Source organism: Oryzias latipes, chromosome 1 (genome assembly GCF_002234675.1).
Source record: "Oryzias latipes chromosome 1, ASM223467v1".
In the NCBI taxonomy this organism is placed as follows: Eukaryota; Metazoa; Chordata; class Actinopteri; order Beloniformes; family Adrianichthyidae; genus Oryzias; species Oryzias latipes.
Genome location: NC_019859.2, coordinates 10,387,678 through 10,402,093, shown reverse-complemented (window position 1 = coordinate 10,402,093; position 14,416 = coordinate 10,387,678). Strand labels below are relative to the sequence as shown.

General features: G+C 39.3%; 1 protein-coding gene across 1 annotated transcript; it reads right to left on the bottom strand.

The window, feature by feature from the left end:
• Positions 1 to 818: 818 nt before the first annotated feature.
• Positions 819 to 4,337, bottom strand: LOC101155005 (sphingosine 1-phosphate receptor 1). Its single transcript, XM_004065697.3, has 2 exons — positions 4,215 to 4,337; positions 819 to 3,264 (listed from the first exon to the last, which is right to left on the bottom strand). Exon 2 carries the CDS (start codon positions 3,027 to 3,029, stop codon positions 1,824 to 1,826), a length of 1,206 nt encoding a protein of 401 aa, XP_004065745.1. The 5' UTR covers positions 3,030 to 3,264; positions 4,215 to 4,337; the 3' UTR covers positions 819 to 1,823.
• Positions 4,338 to 14,416: the final 10,079 nt, after the last annotated feature.

The following is a 14,416-nucleotide window of genomic DNA, read 5'->3' as shown; positions in this document are numbered from 1 at the left end:
AAGGAGTCTCAGAATTAAAAAAAAACAAAAAAAGAAAACCAGGCCAAAAGGTTAACTTTGAGTTAAAATTGTGACTTATTGCTTAACAAAACTGTTACAACCATTACAGTTATACTTTACTCATATGTTTATCCTCTTAAATAAGCATTGCATCTACACAAGAACAATTCAATCTTATAATAAGAACATACATATGTCACTCATACTCAGAAATCTCTGAACCAATCTACATTAAAAGAAAACATGATGCAGCTCTCTCGCAATCATCTTATCTAACAATTATTTTTTATCAGAAAAAAAATCTGCCTTGCTTCAGATGGGACCAAAACACATTTTGGCTTGTGCTGACACACCAAGTTTTTTCACTCCTGCAAACTGTGAAATCCGGGTCAATAGGGTAGTAGCCTACATAGCAGCCTTGTTTTTAAAAGAAATCACAAGGTGGCAGTAAAAGCCAACAGTTACAGCTGCAAAGGTCAAGCCTCTGTTGAGTCATGTCAGTAAGCTCATTTGTCAGCAGAGATAAAAACAACCGTCTTATAGATTATTTCTGCACACGTGTTCAAGTGTGGGAAAGAAAGCCTGACTGCTGTCTGCAGGAGTATTGCAAAAACCTGCAATCAGCATCTGGGAAAATTTCGATATTGTTAAAGAATCAAACGACAAACAAAACCAGAGCAATGAAACCAAGTCTTTTGTTAACCCACTGATAAACTGTGCTTTGCTGAGACAATAAGAGCGGGATGCATGTGAGTCAATGTCTCCTCCAGATGTGTTTTCAGACCACATAAATCACACACAACAAAATGCAAAAAGAGTGATGGTTCGCCTAAGAAAATATTTTATTATTTGAATGAAAAGGAAGGTAACAAAATACAATTCACATTACAAGTGTTATAAAAAAACATATTTTTCAGTAATGAAAAATTTGTCGCTACATTAAGTTCAGCACAAAATAGAAAACTGTCACATTCATCCACTTCGACTGTATTTCAGCCGCAGATATCTCAAGAAAAATGGAAACGTTTGTGATGATTGACAGAAAGAAGTATTGTAGTTACAGCCCTGAAGTTTTCTTGAATTCCCATAAAATAAGTTACAAGTGCAGATAAATTCTTATCCTTTAAACACCCGCCGCAGCTAATAAATGAAACTTTATTCACAAGATAAAAATTCCGAACTGTGTTTTCATAACTGAGTGGTTTCAGTCACAGTCTAAGTATTACCATATAACATTCAAAAATCTTTTTTTTTTGGCCACATCTCGGATGTGTTGACATTTTAATGCAACTGGACAGAAAATGCCAGACCAACAGAAAATAGAAAGACTTTTGCTTTGTCTGGTTGGTTCACTTTCAACTAAATCAAGAGAATTAGAGAAACTTTCATCCCTCCCACAGTAAAACTACAACAATCTTCATGTGTTCTTAAAATAAAACTCCCTCTTTTCAGAGTCTTTCTCTGCAAAGCTCCACTGCACCACGTACACAAACAAAAGCAGTTATGGTGCTGAGGATTTTATCAGAGCAGGAGTAGCAGACCATTCAACTTGAAGATGTGGATGATACAGGTTGACCTATTTTCTTACCTGTTCCACACCATCAGGACAAGAAGTCATGTTTAGTTCACATTTTGACCAGAATACTGTGGCCCTTTTTTTCTTACCTAAAAAAGCTAGTTCATGGTATTGTTGCTGTTCGCACATTTATTTTTTATTTGTAAAATGTGAAGCATTTGTCAAAGCATGATTCAGCTGCACCTCTATCATACTTCTTAACTTTTTGGCTTTACTAAATACCCCAAAATACCATTGTTGCCAGAGTCTATGACTTGAAGAGCTTGGGATATATAGATTTAATTGGAGATGAAGTGTTGATTATGTTTCCAGTGGAAATGATCGACTCCTGCCCCACGTCCAACCTCTGAGAGCCCACTTCACTCCTGCTGAAACTGTACTCCAGGAACGTCCCAAACCTGTTGATCTGTCCGCCTGTGGCAATCAGACATGGCAGACACAGCAGCCTCAGAATGGCTACTCTCATGTCTCTACTGGTCAGAGTGTAGATGATGGGGTTGAGGAGTGAGTTGATCATGGCTAGCCCGAGGAAGTAGTCGGCTTTGTATAGTAGTTCGCACTTGCCACTGGAACAAAAAAAGTCTAAGAGGAAGAGGACAAACAGAGGCATCCAGCAAGCGATGAAGACACCCAGAACAATAGTCACTGTCTTTAGCAGGGCTATGTACTTCTTAGACTTTCTTGATAAACTTCTTCTCGTGGGTCCTGTCAGGCCCTGCCTCTGGCGCTGTGTGTTGGTGCGCACAATGTGAAAAACTCTGGCATAAAGAACCACAATGGCCAAAAGCACTGCACTGAACACGGAGACGCAGAATAGGATGTAGCTTTTGTCATAAAGTGGGAACACTGTTGAACATTGGTCCAACTTTCCAATGCAGTTCCATCCCAAAATGGGAAGCACCCCCAGAAAACCTGCCAGGGCCCAACTTGCTATGATAAGTGCCACCATCCGTCCCCGCTTGGCCCCGTGGTACGGACGCATGGCCATCATAGTGAAATGCCGTTCGATTGCAATCGCCAGCAAACAAATAACAGAGGCGGCCAATGTGATGAAGACTCCCCCTTCCCTGAGGAACCAGAGCAAAGGCGTCAGTTTTAAGGTGTGAGGTCCAGACATGAGAATGTTAGCTATATAAGCAATCCCAGCCAGAAGGTCGGACAGAGTCAAGTTTCCCAGAAGGTAATACATGGGTAGATGGAACTTCTTGTTCCTCCAAATAGCGATGAGAACCACAGCATTCTCCAGGATGATGATACCACACAGCACCAACAATGCGATGCTCTCAGGTTTCAGCCCGACATGGCAGCGGTCGTCCTTCAGCTTGCCAGTGTAGTTGTAATGATCCACAATGACTGATTTGTTTGGGCAGCTGCAGAGCGGCACTGAGCAGCCAGGCGAGGGACTGAGGGAGGTGGAGAAGTTTTCTGGAGAAAGAGAACTTGAAGCCGTCATCCCGGCGGTTTGTTTCTGTCAACCCTCTTGGACTCGGTGGCTAAAGAGTCATGTTTGGCACTGGCAGGGGGCCAGTAAAAATTTCTGGGATCAAAATAGATGCAAAAAAAGGCACCGCTTCCTCAGCAAATTAAAGGGTTACATGAATTTGATATACAGTAAAAACCATGTAGATGTTTTGCTTTTCACCAAAAGGTGGTGCTCTTGAGTTCTTGTTGATTATGCAGCTCGGAACCTGTGGAGAGAAAAAAAGAAACTATTTAGACTTTGGAAGCAGCGAAATTATTCTGCAAGAAAAAAAAAACTCCAAAAACTGAAGAGAAGGGCAGAAAAAGAGTCAGAACTTCCGAGATTGTTCATAAAGTTCAAAAACTTTGAGTAATAGTTGTTGCTTGCAGGAAATAATCGAAAGGCAGATGGTTGGTTGTCAAACAAGCCTGTACATTTTTTCAGTTTTCTTTTAAACTGCATTTGTCCCTTGTAAAATTGTTGAGCAGGAACCCTTGCAACTGATTTTATATACATTAAGCTGATTCTCATGGTGTAAATGAAGAGTTTCTGCTTGACCAAAATAGCTACTACAGTTAAAATGGGCTTGAGGGGGGAAAAAAAGAAACAGAAGGCAGTGTGACTATCTAAAATTCCTTGTTTTTAAAATTTTTAAGGAAGTTGTTCAAAAGGATATTTACTCATGCCACTGTACTTAGGTTAGTACACACATTCATGATGAGTCCTTTTGCATTCACTCCATGAATGACGAAGAAAATCTTCTAAAACAGACCTTCAGAAATTGAGTGCTTTTGCACTCTCTATTTTATTTTTTTCATTTTATAAAGTGTCCTTTAAGTTTAATGTTTAACTCGTTTAAGTTTGAAATAATTATCTATCATGAATGTAAATGAGATCCTTTTAGAAACTTAAAATGTTAGCAATTTCAATTTTTTAACTAAAGGTTTAACCCAAAAAAGCTTAATTTTCTTTTAGCAAAAAGTAATTTAATCTAGACGTTTCATTCACATTTTAACCCCTCTGAAACTTTATTTACAGTTAACTTAAAATAAAAGCTTTATCTGTGGTTCAGATTTTTGTTTTAATTACACCAATAGTTTTAAATGACATGTCAAATATGTTTACAGCAATAGTTTAAAAAAAAAAGTTTAAATAATTGTTTCTTCGACAAATTACCTGGGAACTGCGTCGGCGCCGCTCTTATCCTGCACTTCATCTGCTTTTTGGTCGGCAGAATCCGGCCGAGCGCCGTCAGGGAGTAAGTTATTGTCAAACTGACAAGGCAGAGGGAGTGAGGACTTCAGTTGAGACATGCTGCAGCTCTGGGGGTTGGCCTAAAACTCAAACTCTTCCCCCCCTTTACATTTTTCTGCAAGCTTCCTCTCTCTCACACTCATGCTCATGTTGCACTGAAGTCTCATGATCCCAAACCTCTTGATATCTCTCTAATTGGTTGGTCCTCATATTCAAAATGTGCAGGTTCTGCATATCTAAGGACGTATTGCAAGTCTTTAAAAAGTGGGTGCTTCTCGCTAAAATGATCATAAACTTTGTTGGTTGCATGAGATTTAAACGTTTGTAAGCTGTCAGAACAGTGTTAATCTTAAAAATTGCAATACAATAAGGCGAGACGAAGCTGTAACACACTAATTAAAAGTATCAATGGCAAGCAAGTCCTGTTTATTCCCATCATGAGTTCTTATCTTTGCATTGTTTCATACTTCATTTCACTTTTGCAACAGGTTTACCGGAGGAACCAGTTCGTCACAGACACAGCCCGGTAACAGTTTTTTCAAACAGCCTACGCCGGATTTGAACACTGAGCTTTTGTATTTTCATTGTAGTGCGTCACTCCCACATTTACCCAAGCGAATGAAATCTGATTTGGTAGTTTAATACGGACAAGATGACATTCAAATTTTATTCACAGGGCTCATCAGGGAGGTTGCGTTTGACGCGCCTCATTGGTTCACCTGTGAAACGAATCAACTGTGAAACTCACAGTTCCCAAACAAGGCAAGTGGAAAAGAATTTAGGACATTTTACCGGTTTGTCTGAGATTTTTATACTGCCCATATCATTGGACATGAGGCTGCATGTGCATCAGTAACAGCTGGGACTAGAGCAACTTTCCCTTATCCACAGTGTTTGAAGTGTTGGGAATCCTCTCCGGAAGAATCCCAGGGATACTAAACCACAGAGAGACACAGTTCAAACAGTCTCTTCCTCCTCTGTGCCTGTTTGGTGTGGAGTTACATGGCTAAACATGGGGATCCTCTGTTTTCATATTTCCTTTTCTTTCTTCGTTACAGCCATTTTTTGTTTTTGTTTCTCACACCTCTTGCCTCTGTTTCCGTGACTCGTCTGCAGCACATGCTTTTCATCCACATTCATGGTCATATCTTGACAGGTTAAATGGGCTGCTTTCCAAGCTTCTGATAGTGTGCGCCAAATCTGACTGCTGACATGTTAAAAAAAGAAAAAGCTGCCATCCTGCTGCACCTTCAATCAAAACGTCAGTCCAGCAGCAGACGTGGAATCATTTTACGGCTGTAAACTGTAACCCAATCAATGCGTTATTTTCTGAATTAATGGGTATCGTCTTATCATTTGACTGTGCAAACTTGCCCTTGAGTGTCTAAGATTAAAGTCTAGAGTGAGGAAACACCAGTCTGACACCAAAAACGGGTAGTCTAACAGGCAGGACTTGCAGTGTGCAGGAAGGAAACACTGTGGTCTTTCATCTTTTCCTAATACTTGACCCATTCTTGTCTGTCTTTTTCTTCATTATTATTTTTCTCTTTGCATTTTAAAACTACTATCTCTTGGTCCATCTGTTTTTTATACGCTGAAAAAGCACTCTCCATGGCTTTTCCCGTCTGTTGTTCTATATTTTTTGCCACACACACTGTTGTAACACTAGCAGGTTTGCACTGAGCCGGCTCCTCCTGGGTGTGGATGTGATGGTGTGGGATGAAATACAACACTCTATGTATGTTTGTGGGGCACAGAGGTTTATACTTGGACTACAGAAACAAGTCTAATGGGATTCTACTGGAGGAAGGATAGATTATCTGAATTGGCACTGCAATGCTAAATGTTCCAGCTGCAGTTTTAACTTTTCTGCATATTCGATCCAACAGGCTGCTGTTAGGAATGTTTTGCTGTAGCAAAAATAACATTAAGGTAATTTCTATTTTAATTTAACAAAAAAAAGATGAGATCTCCCTGAAGATAAAACTTTACAATAATCCATATGTTGTTTTTATACTTAACTTGTGCCATGACAGATATTTATTTTATGGTTGTGATCTCCCACAGAGAATTGGACCACCACCGAAGTGGTCCTCGTCTGAAAGCTTTCCACACTTCAAACTGTTTCTCCCAGAGATAATCTCAGTCCTGACCATCCTGGAATCCATCAGTCTGCCCTCCTCTACTCTACTGATAAGGCCACAAATTAGACCACATAATTCATGATAACAGAGCATTTATTCCTGTTTTTAATTACATGCTTATCTCTTTTCTTTGTTCTTAATTTTCTGTCATTTACTCACAGAGCAAGGAGTAAACTGTTTCCATATTCTGGGCTACGCAGAGTGCTGGTTGCAGCACCTGCATCACTGCAACAGGCTTTTTCCATTCGCATTTTTTTTCATCTGCTCCTGATTCACAACGATTTGAACAAGGAAACACTCAGAAATGCATTTTAAGCTTAATTTTCCTTATATATGTCCCACATCATGAGACAAATGCTACAAGAACAAGTTATAAACACCAAAAACTCAATTTTGAACAAAGTGCTTTTGTGGCCTGTGATCCCAAACAGCACCCACGTGTGAGTCAGTTTCACATACAGGCATTGTAACGGTCTGGATATAAAGTCCATAATGAGCTAATGACGATCTGACTGCTCCAATAACATCTGATTGCTTTGCAGTATCAAATAATGAACTGTTGATGCATTGATTGTCAAAGTAAATCCAGACAGTATAGATGGAGGTATTATTCTGAAGGGATTTCAGCAACAAGAAAGATCTCTGTGTGTTGTTTTAACAAATGCATCATTAGTTTGATGTATCCTCCACCTGTCATCATGAGCGTGACGAGGAAGATGTAGTGCAGGAAAAAAAAAATATCCAGAAACGGCACCCTTGAGCTTCATCGCAATCAGACGGTAAATTCATTAAACAGCCAAGATGCCTCGGACGTGACATCACAACCAAGCTTATTAGATCCATGTTTTAGTGTGGCTTCAACAAAGGCTGATCAGGAACCTCTGTGCTTTATAGTCTTTTCTCTGCAATGTTTCATCTACTCCAGACGAGTGAATGTTTCCTTTCAAACATCCAATCGCTTGACAATCTCTTCTTATGACCTAAGACCATCTAAACCACTCATCAGCCTGATGTTTATTTGGATTTTCCAGCCAACTTGCAGTGGTTTGGAGGCCACTAAAGGGTGATCTATGAAGATCTGCATCCTTCTTGCATGCTCGCCTCAGATGAAGGGATGAGTTGAAAAAAAATGGCGAGAGAGCTTCTTTTGACAAAAGATTAAATAGTTTCCGGGAGAAGCACCATTAGTGACCACAGATGATCTCAGGAAATGAGCACCCATTGGTCTCATTACAGTGATAGGAGCAGATAACACCTAAAAAGAAAGGAGCCGGTGGCCTCGCTCTGCATGCGTCTGTGTTAAAGCTTACATCTGTTCTCAATTTTTCACTTTTTCCAAAACACCAGACATTAAAAAACCCAGTTTTCCTTTTTCAGCTGGGGTTCAGATCAGTAAGCACTCACTTGGTGATCTGGTATTTTACTCTGGGTTTGTCTGAGTCCCGAAGGTTTGTTAGGCGTTTGCGGCTGCAGCCTGAAAGCGTTCATTGCGTTGCAGGCAGACTGAGATCTTAATGAGATCCAGGTTTTGGGAACATTTGGGGTTTTTAGTGCTATGCTGACACCCCCTTTTGGCTCCTCCAAGCTGTAACCAAATCACTCATCCATCAAGATGATGTGTTCATTCCTGCAGTTGCTGAAAATTACATAAAAAAAGTGAACCATAATGACATTTTTGAACATGAAACATCCTGCATCTGACATACGTTTTGCCACGCTGTTTATGTAGGAGTTTATGAAGCACATTCTCAAAAAAGGTAACTCTTTATATAGTTTAAATAGTTTGAAATAATTCTGGTTAAACATTGGCAAAGTCTTTTGTGAAAAGGAGATCTAAGCTCATTCTGAACCTTAGGTCCCTGTTATTTTTTTTAAAATAATTCAATCTTCTTCTGTTCTCCAGGTTTATCTTTTTTACAGGAGTTGCTCTCAAACTGATTAACAAGGGAAATATAATTCATTTTTATAGAAAAACATTCAACCACTAAGTGTAAGTCTTTTTATTGTGTGATTTTTTTTAGGTCATTGTAACAGTCTTGCCCTCTTTTGAAAAAAAAAACATGATGGTGACAGAAATAGTTAAGAATGTAAATAAATTCCAGGTTTCAGAGCTTTCACCTTTTTATGCTTTGAAAAAATAAGCAAAAAAGTGCAATCAAGATAAGCTGGGAACAAAGAGAAGGGCGCAGGACAAGCCCTGACTTGATAACTGCATTTTGGTTTTATTTCTCTGTTACTATTTTGGAGGTGTGTTAAAGGTATGCAAAGCTCTATCGTAGCTACTCTTGAAAGAATAAAGTAACTAAAGGTAATCCTTGATAAAAAACAGTTTCTCTGTCAGTGCTTATGTTGGGAAGTTATTATGCGAACTTGCTGTGTTTGGATTAGTACTTAAAAATGTCTCTGGACCGGTGCCAAGGAATAACCCTGCCTTAGCCTTACAGTAGCTGGGATAGGCTCCAGCAACCCTGGAAGGGATTAAGTGGATTTAGAAGATGGATGGATGGATGACTATATCAATCAAAAAGACAAGATCAGGTTTTCTGGTTCAAAGACTCTTCTTCAGTGCTGCTTCAGTTACATTAACGGAGAGAATTTGAACCAGGTTTTCTGGTCAAACAAGACACTTTGACATAGCAGAAAACATCCTGATTCCTTTTCCAGGGAAGGACCAGGAGATCCGTGCTGTGCTAAAGAAGCAGACGATACCAGGAAGTAATTTGTTTGGCTTTGCATTACAGCTGGAAATGCTTTGCACAGTGACTTGTCAGTTATTGCTGGGAAAAAAAAAACAGTCACAGTAAGTGTCTGTCTGCTTTTTTATTTGTGCATGAAACTTTGCAGCTTAAAACTCTTGAGGTGTTGAGAAACAGTTTCAATTCAAGAGCCAGAATGTGTCACAAACAGAACTCTTCTAACCTCTGTTTTCACATCGCAACCCGGTTTCACATGAGTAAATTCACACTTTTTTTTGGTGGCTCCACCATATAAGATGTAATTTAAGACTACTGTTGCAGGGCACAGAAAAACTGTTAATATCAGACTAAAAACAATGACCTAAAAAAAAAAGAAAAAGAAAAAGCAATCATGACTGAGAAGTCTCTACCTAGTTTGTTTTTCTTCTCTGTGAGAACTGGAGTGAATCCATGACCTCACAGCCCTCCTCAAGGGAGACATCTAATGAACGTCTGCTAAAAAACAATTTAAGAATCCGTCTACCCAATCAGAGATTTGCAAAATGCAGGATTTACTCATTTTTTATGATGTTGTTTTATATTCAATCTAACTTTATTTTTTTCACGTACTGAAGGTTTAAATATTGTTTGTTTAAGCCTTAATGCACAAGGTACCTTGAACAAATAATTGCATACATATTCAACCTTTTATTCACAGTCCATAAGACTTTCCAGGCCACATTTGGTGAGGGGAGAATGAGTTAGGGCCAAATAAACTATTTAATCAAAGTACTTTTTTTTTGCAATGGGACACTTTAAAATCATACATTTTTTGGTTCACATGATATGCTAAATAAAATAAACTTTTAAATTCTCACTGAAAACTTCCAACCATCCATCCGTTTTCTGGATCAGTTTGATCCCTCACGAGGTCATGGGGCTGCTGGAGCCTAACCCGGCCACTGTCTGTCAGGCGAAGGCGGGAAACACCCTGTACAGGTCGACAGTCTGTTGCAGGGCCACTGTAAACTTGTAAAATGGAATCTTGTGAACAGGAAAATAACACAAATAGTTATCTCTTTCAGAAGCACAAACTGTTGTGGTTTTGACCACAGAAATAAATACATCTGTTGATCTTGTTTGGCCCTTAAGGCTTTGAAGTTCAAGTTCACTCATGTTCACGTCGTTGTCTCAAAATTTTCAGTAGCCGAGCGGTGTCAGATGCTTTCATCACAGACTAATGAAAAAAAATGTCTCTAGTTCACAGTGGACCACAGTGTTACAGGCTCAAGACAAATTTTCATCATGCAGTCTTTAATAAATTCATGATCAGTAAAAGGTTTGTGGTGCTTGGCAATCAGTGTTTCTACCGGTTTCGCTTTGGAGGTTTTCCTTTTACTCAATGGTTTTTGTGAAAAGACGCTGCTTTTAACAACAATGTGTTGTTAAAAGGCTTTCCAGTGGCTTGAATGTTTTGCACTGTTCTTTCCAAGTTAGCTTGTCATGGATAGCATAATGTAATTTAGCCAATCAAGAAATAGTATATGCAGTTTTTTAAATTTAACGCGGGCCGCATTAGGACTTCTGGACATGCCTGCTTTAGATGAATTCCCTTACCATCTGAAATAGACTAAGACAAACTTGTCCCTAGATACATTCTTCCAAAAGTTGCTGAACTAATCTAGAATTCATAGAAACCTAAACAATGGGTTTAGCTGTCTGTTACAAAATAACTACCATATTTTTGTCAATAGTTCCAAACTACTGAGCTTTTGTTAGAATGGTTCTGCAGTAATTTGAGCTTCTCGTGTAACTACAAGTGATGGAGCTGCTTTAGCTTCTGCTTTCCAGGGTTAAGGTCAGGACCTCACACACACTGACAACATATTTCTTAGTGGGGATCCTCTCTGCTTTAGGTGTACCCCCTACAGGTGGCTGCACAAAGGTCTGTAGCTAAAGGCGTCCAGCTGTGATCGATGGTGCGTTCGGAAGGGATTAAAGAGTGGGAAAAGCCAGAACCCAACAGAGACTGGGATGTTTCAAGTCTTATCTTATAGAAAACCAGTGGGTCCCAGATCACCAACGGTGAATTCCAAGTTATTTACGACCTTTGGAAGCATTTAATCACCTTTAAAAAAAAACACTTTTCGCTTTAGTAACAGAAAATCATGAAAACTTTTGTGTTGCTTAATTTATAAGGTACTCGATTTCTCATGTCTCAACTTGCAATAACAAATTTTATAGAAGAGTTTTCCAAATTGTGTTGTTAGAACGCCTTCATCAGAAACATGACGAAACCTTTTCCACTTCCAGCTAGTTTTAGAGCCTTACTGAATTTTTCCCACAGTCATAGAGCTGGAACTGCCAGTGGATTAAAAAATAGGGATAAATGGTTTGAAATATTTCAGTTTACGCTATAATAATCTCAATTGAAAATCAATAAACACTATACACACCTTAACATGATTATACTTTTATTAGAAAGTGATTGCTACTTATATATATAGCAGTTTAAATTATGGATAAACCAGAAGATGGGGTATCAGTAAGTGTGAATGACAAAAATGTTGATTACTCTGCAAAACCTTTAAAAGTATGTCAGGATTATTTTTATTGCATAAAAAACCCACTCTGAAAAATATGTTCTTGTGGCATTTTTCTCATGATAAAGGACATATATAATTGCTTTGCTGAGTATTTCTTTGTTCAATACATGATCAGGAGCAGACGAAAAAATGGCATTGGAAAAAGTTTCCAGCTGTGACATAAAAATACATCCATGTACGTCTTCGTTTTCCTCATCAGAGCTGGCATCTGGCTCAAGACTATACGGCTGGATAGCTCCAATATTGCTCGCCATTTTTGTTTCACCCTTAATGTTAGGTTGGGGTCAAGGGGCTATAAGCTAGTGGGGGAGAGCGCAAACAGGCTTACTCTGCAACAACAGTACAGTCAACAACTCAGGCAAATTTCTAATGAACTACTTCCGCTCTGCAGAAACTATGTCCAGAATCAACAACAGTTTTTTGGGGGGGATTTTGACTAAAAACTTCATAGTCATAATGAAAAAAACCACTTGGAACACTTTTACAATAGATTAAAAGATGATCGAAGTGGGTGGAGCGCTCAACTTTCTTTTCCTCCTGCTCCTTGCTCTGCAATCCATTTTACCTTTAGAAGAACCTGACATGTTCACATTTGGCGTATTCTCATCCAAAAAAACTCCAGTTCACAGCTCTGCCCATTATTAATGCTTCTTAAAGGTTACCCTGTTCCTCCAGTGATGTATCTCATAGGAGAGGGCAGATCTTAGGCCAGCTGAAAAGAAACCAAACTCCAGAATTCCAGTCATGTTCTGACTTTGACCGTTATTAACTGCTTTGTTGAATTGCTCCACTGACAGTTTCATGAAGTCAGCTCCTGCCAACATCTCAACTAAACTGCAGCAGCAACACCATGTTGAAAAATGTTCAGGGGAAGAGAGATAGGAAAAACTATATATTCCTGGCTGTCTCTGTTGTTGAAGGCTTTCAAATCTGCCAGGTGGAAATTGCAGTGAATGCTGACGGTCTTGCTCTACATGAATTTGTGTGAAAACGATCCGGTTAGTGTTATGTTTGTGGGTCAAAAGTCTTCCCAGCTCCTCCATAAATGAATCCCTGATGTGCTGCACATGCGTGTGTTAGGGCAGCGGGCTCATTTTCATAACGACAGAGGCACCATAACTGTTACCTTGACCTCCAAATACACCAAATAGAAATCAGATTCCTCCTCGTAACTCCCTTCTTTGCCCTTTAAAGTCGGTTATTTACTGAATTTCCTAGCTTTCCTCAAGTTTTCGTCAGCTTTGCACTGCAGAAAGGTCAGCAAACTTTGTTCTGTAAGGAAAAGAAAATGTTTTGAGAGAAAGGGTTAGCTTCCTTGTTGTCAGATAAGCAGTTAACGGATAGCTCATCAGAGGCTAAATGCTTCATGATAAGCCCATCTAGGGAAAACAACTGATTTCTGGTGAGGGTCTAGACATTTAAAACAAAAGTCAACCTGGAAGGATTTCAGAATCTAACGAGGGAAGTTGCTAATCACATTTATTAAGCAGCTGTTTCCCTTGAGAGCTCTGATAACACAGCTCTATTCATCTTTAACATAATCCCTAAAGTATAAATCTTTAACATCACATGCCAACGTAACTTCAAAGTTTGGCAGGATCACGTGTTTGCCTGAATCAAAGCGGTTCAGTGCAAGTTAAACATGTGTCAAACATCTGCCACTGTTTATTCCTTCTGCCGTCACTTTCTATGTGTTGAAAGGAATACATTATTTGGAATCCTTTGACTGAAGTTGTGTTGTGGGTTACAGTTCAGAACATATTTCACTTTTCTGTAAACCATCACTCACATCTCAGTTGCCTTGAAAGTAACACACCATTAGAAATAGTAACAAAATAAAAGAACTTCTGCATCTACAGTCTGTAATTACACCAATACCTACATATTAATTACCCTGCAATGGTTTTGGCACCGAGTTTCATGGATGATCTGCGATTGTTTGGTTTTCCATCAGACGGCCAATCAGTGACAGGCGACGCACTGATGTCATTCAAGCTCTGCTAACGATTACGGTGGTTTAGAGATATTTAGGCACAGAGACCTTTTGCGCTCCTCAGCTTCAATGTCTCCACATCAACGTGCCAGTCACTCATGTCTTTCCGTCCTGTACCCATCAACCACATTTCTAAACCACTGGTTCAGGCAATCAAAAGTCGGGTCACATGCGCAGCAACAACAGCAGCTGGCTCCTGTTTCAGCTGCATGCTCCAAGTTCAGCAAGAGTTTTTTTTGGTAAATGGGGTATCAGGAGCACATGGGCAGAGTGTGCACAGATACAAAACAGCTGGCCTTTTAAGCTGATTTCCTTTATGACCTTTTTTTAAAAAAAAAGGAGTGGAACGGTAATTGATTTAGAAGATGTTCTCATGGTTCTCTTTAGTTGAGAGTGATTGCTGCATGAGGATAAACACCAGCCTTATGGTGCATATAAGCATGTGCGCAAACACAAATGCCCTCAAGGGATTGTAAGGAAATTCTCCTGAAGCCACGTTTGATTCTTTACTGTGACGCAGCCACTCGCTGCTCTTAGAATTTCAGAGAAAATAGATCACAATCACATCAAGGAGAGACAAATTCAATAATGAATTTGTTAATTTCTTGAATTTTTTGCATTGGAAGTAAGGAATGAAGTTGCCTAAACCTGATATCCTGAGATTTTCCATCCGTCCTCCAACTGCTCTGCATTTAGGAGATTTTTT

Bases quoted from the DNA above. Each gene is read 5' to 3' on its own strand.
- LOC101155005 (XM_004065697.3), bottom strand. From the start codon at position 3,029: ATGACGGCTTCAAGTTCTCTTTCTCCAGAAAACTTCTCCACCTCCCTC.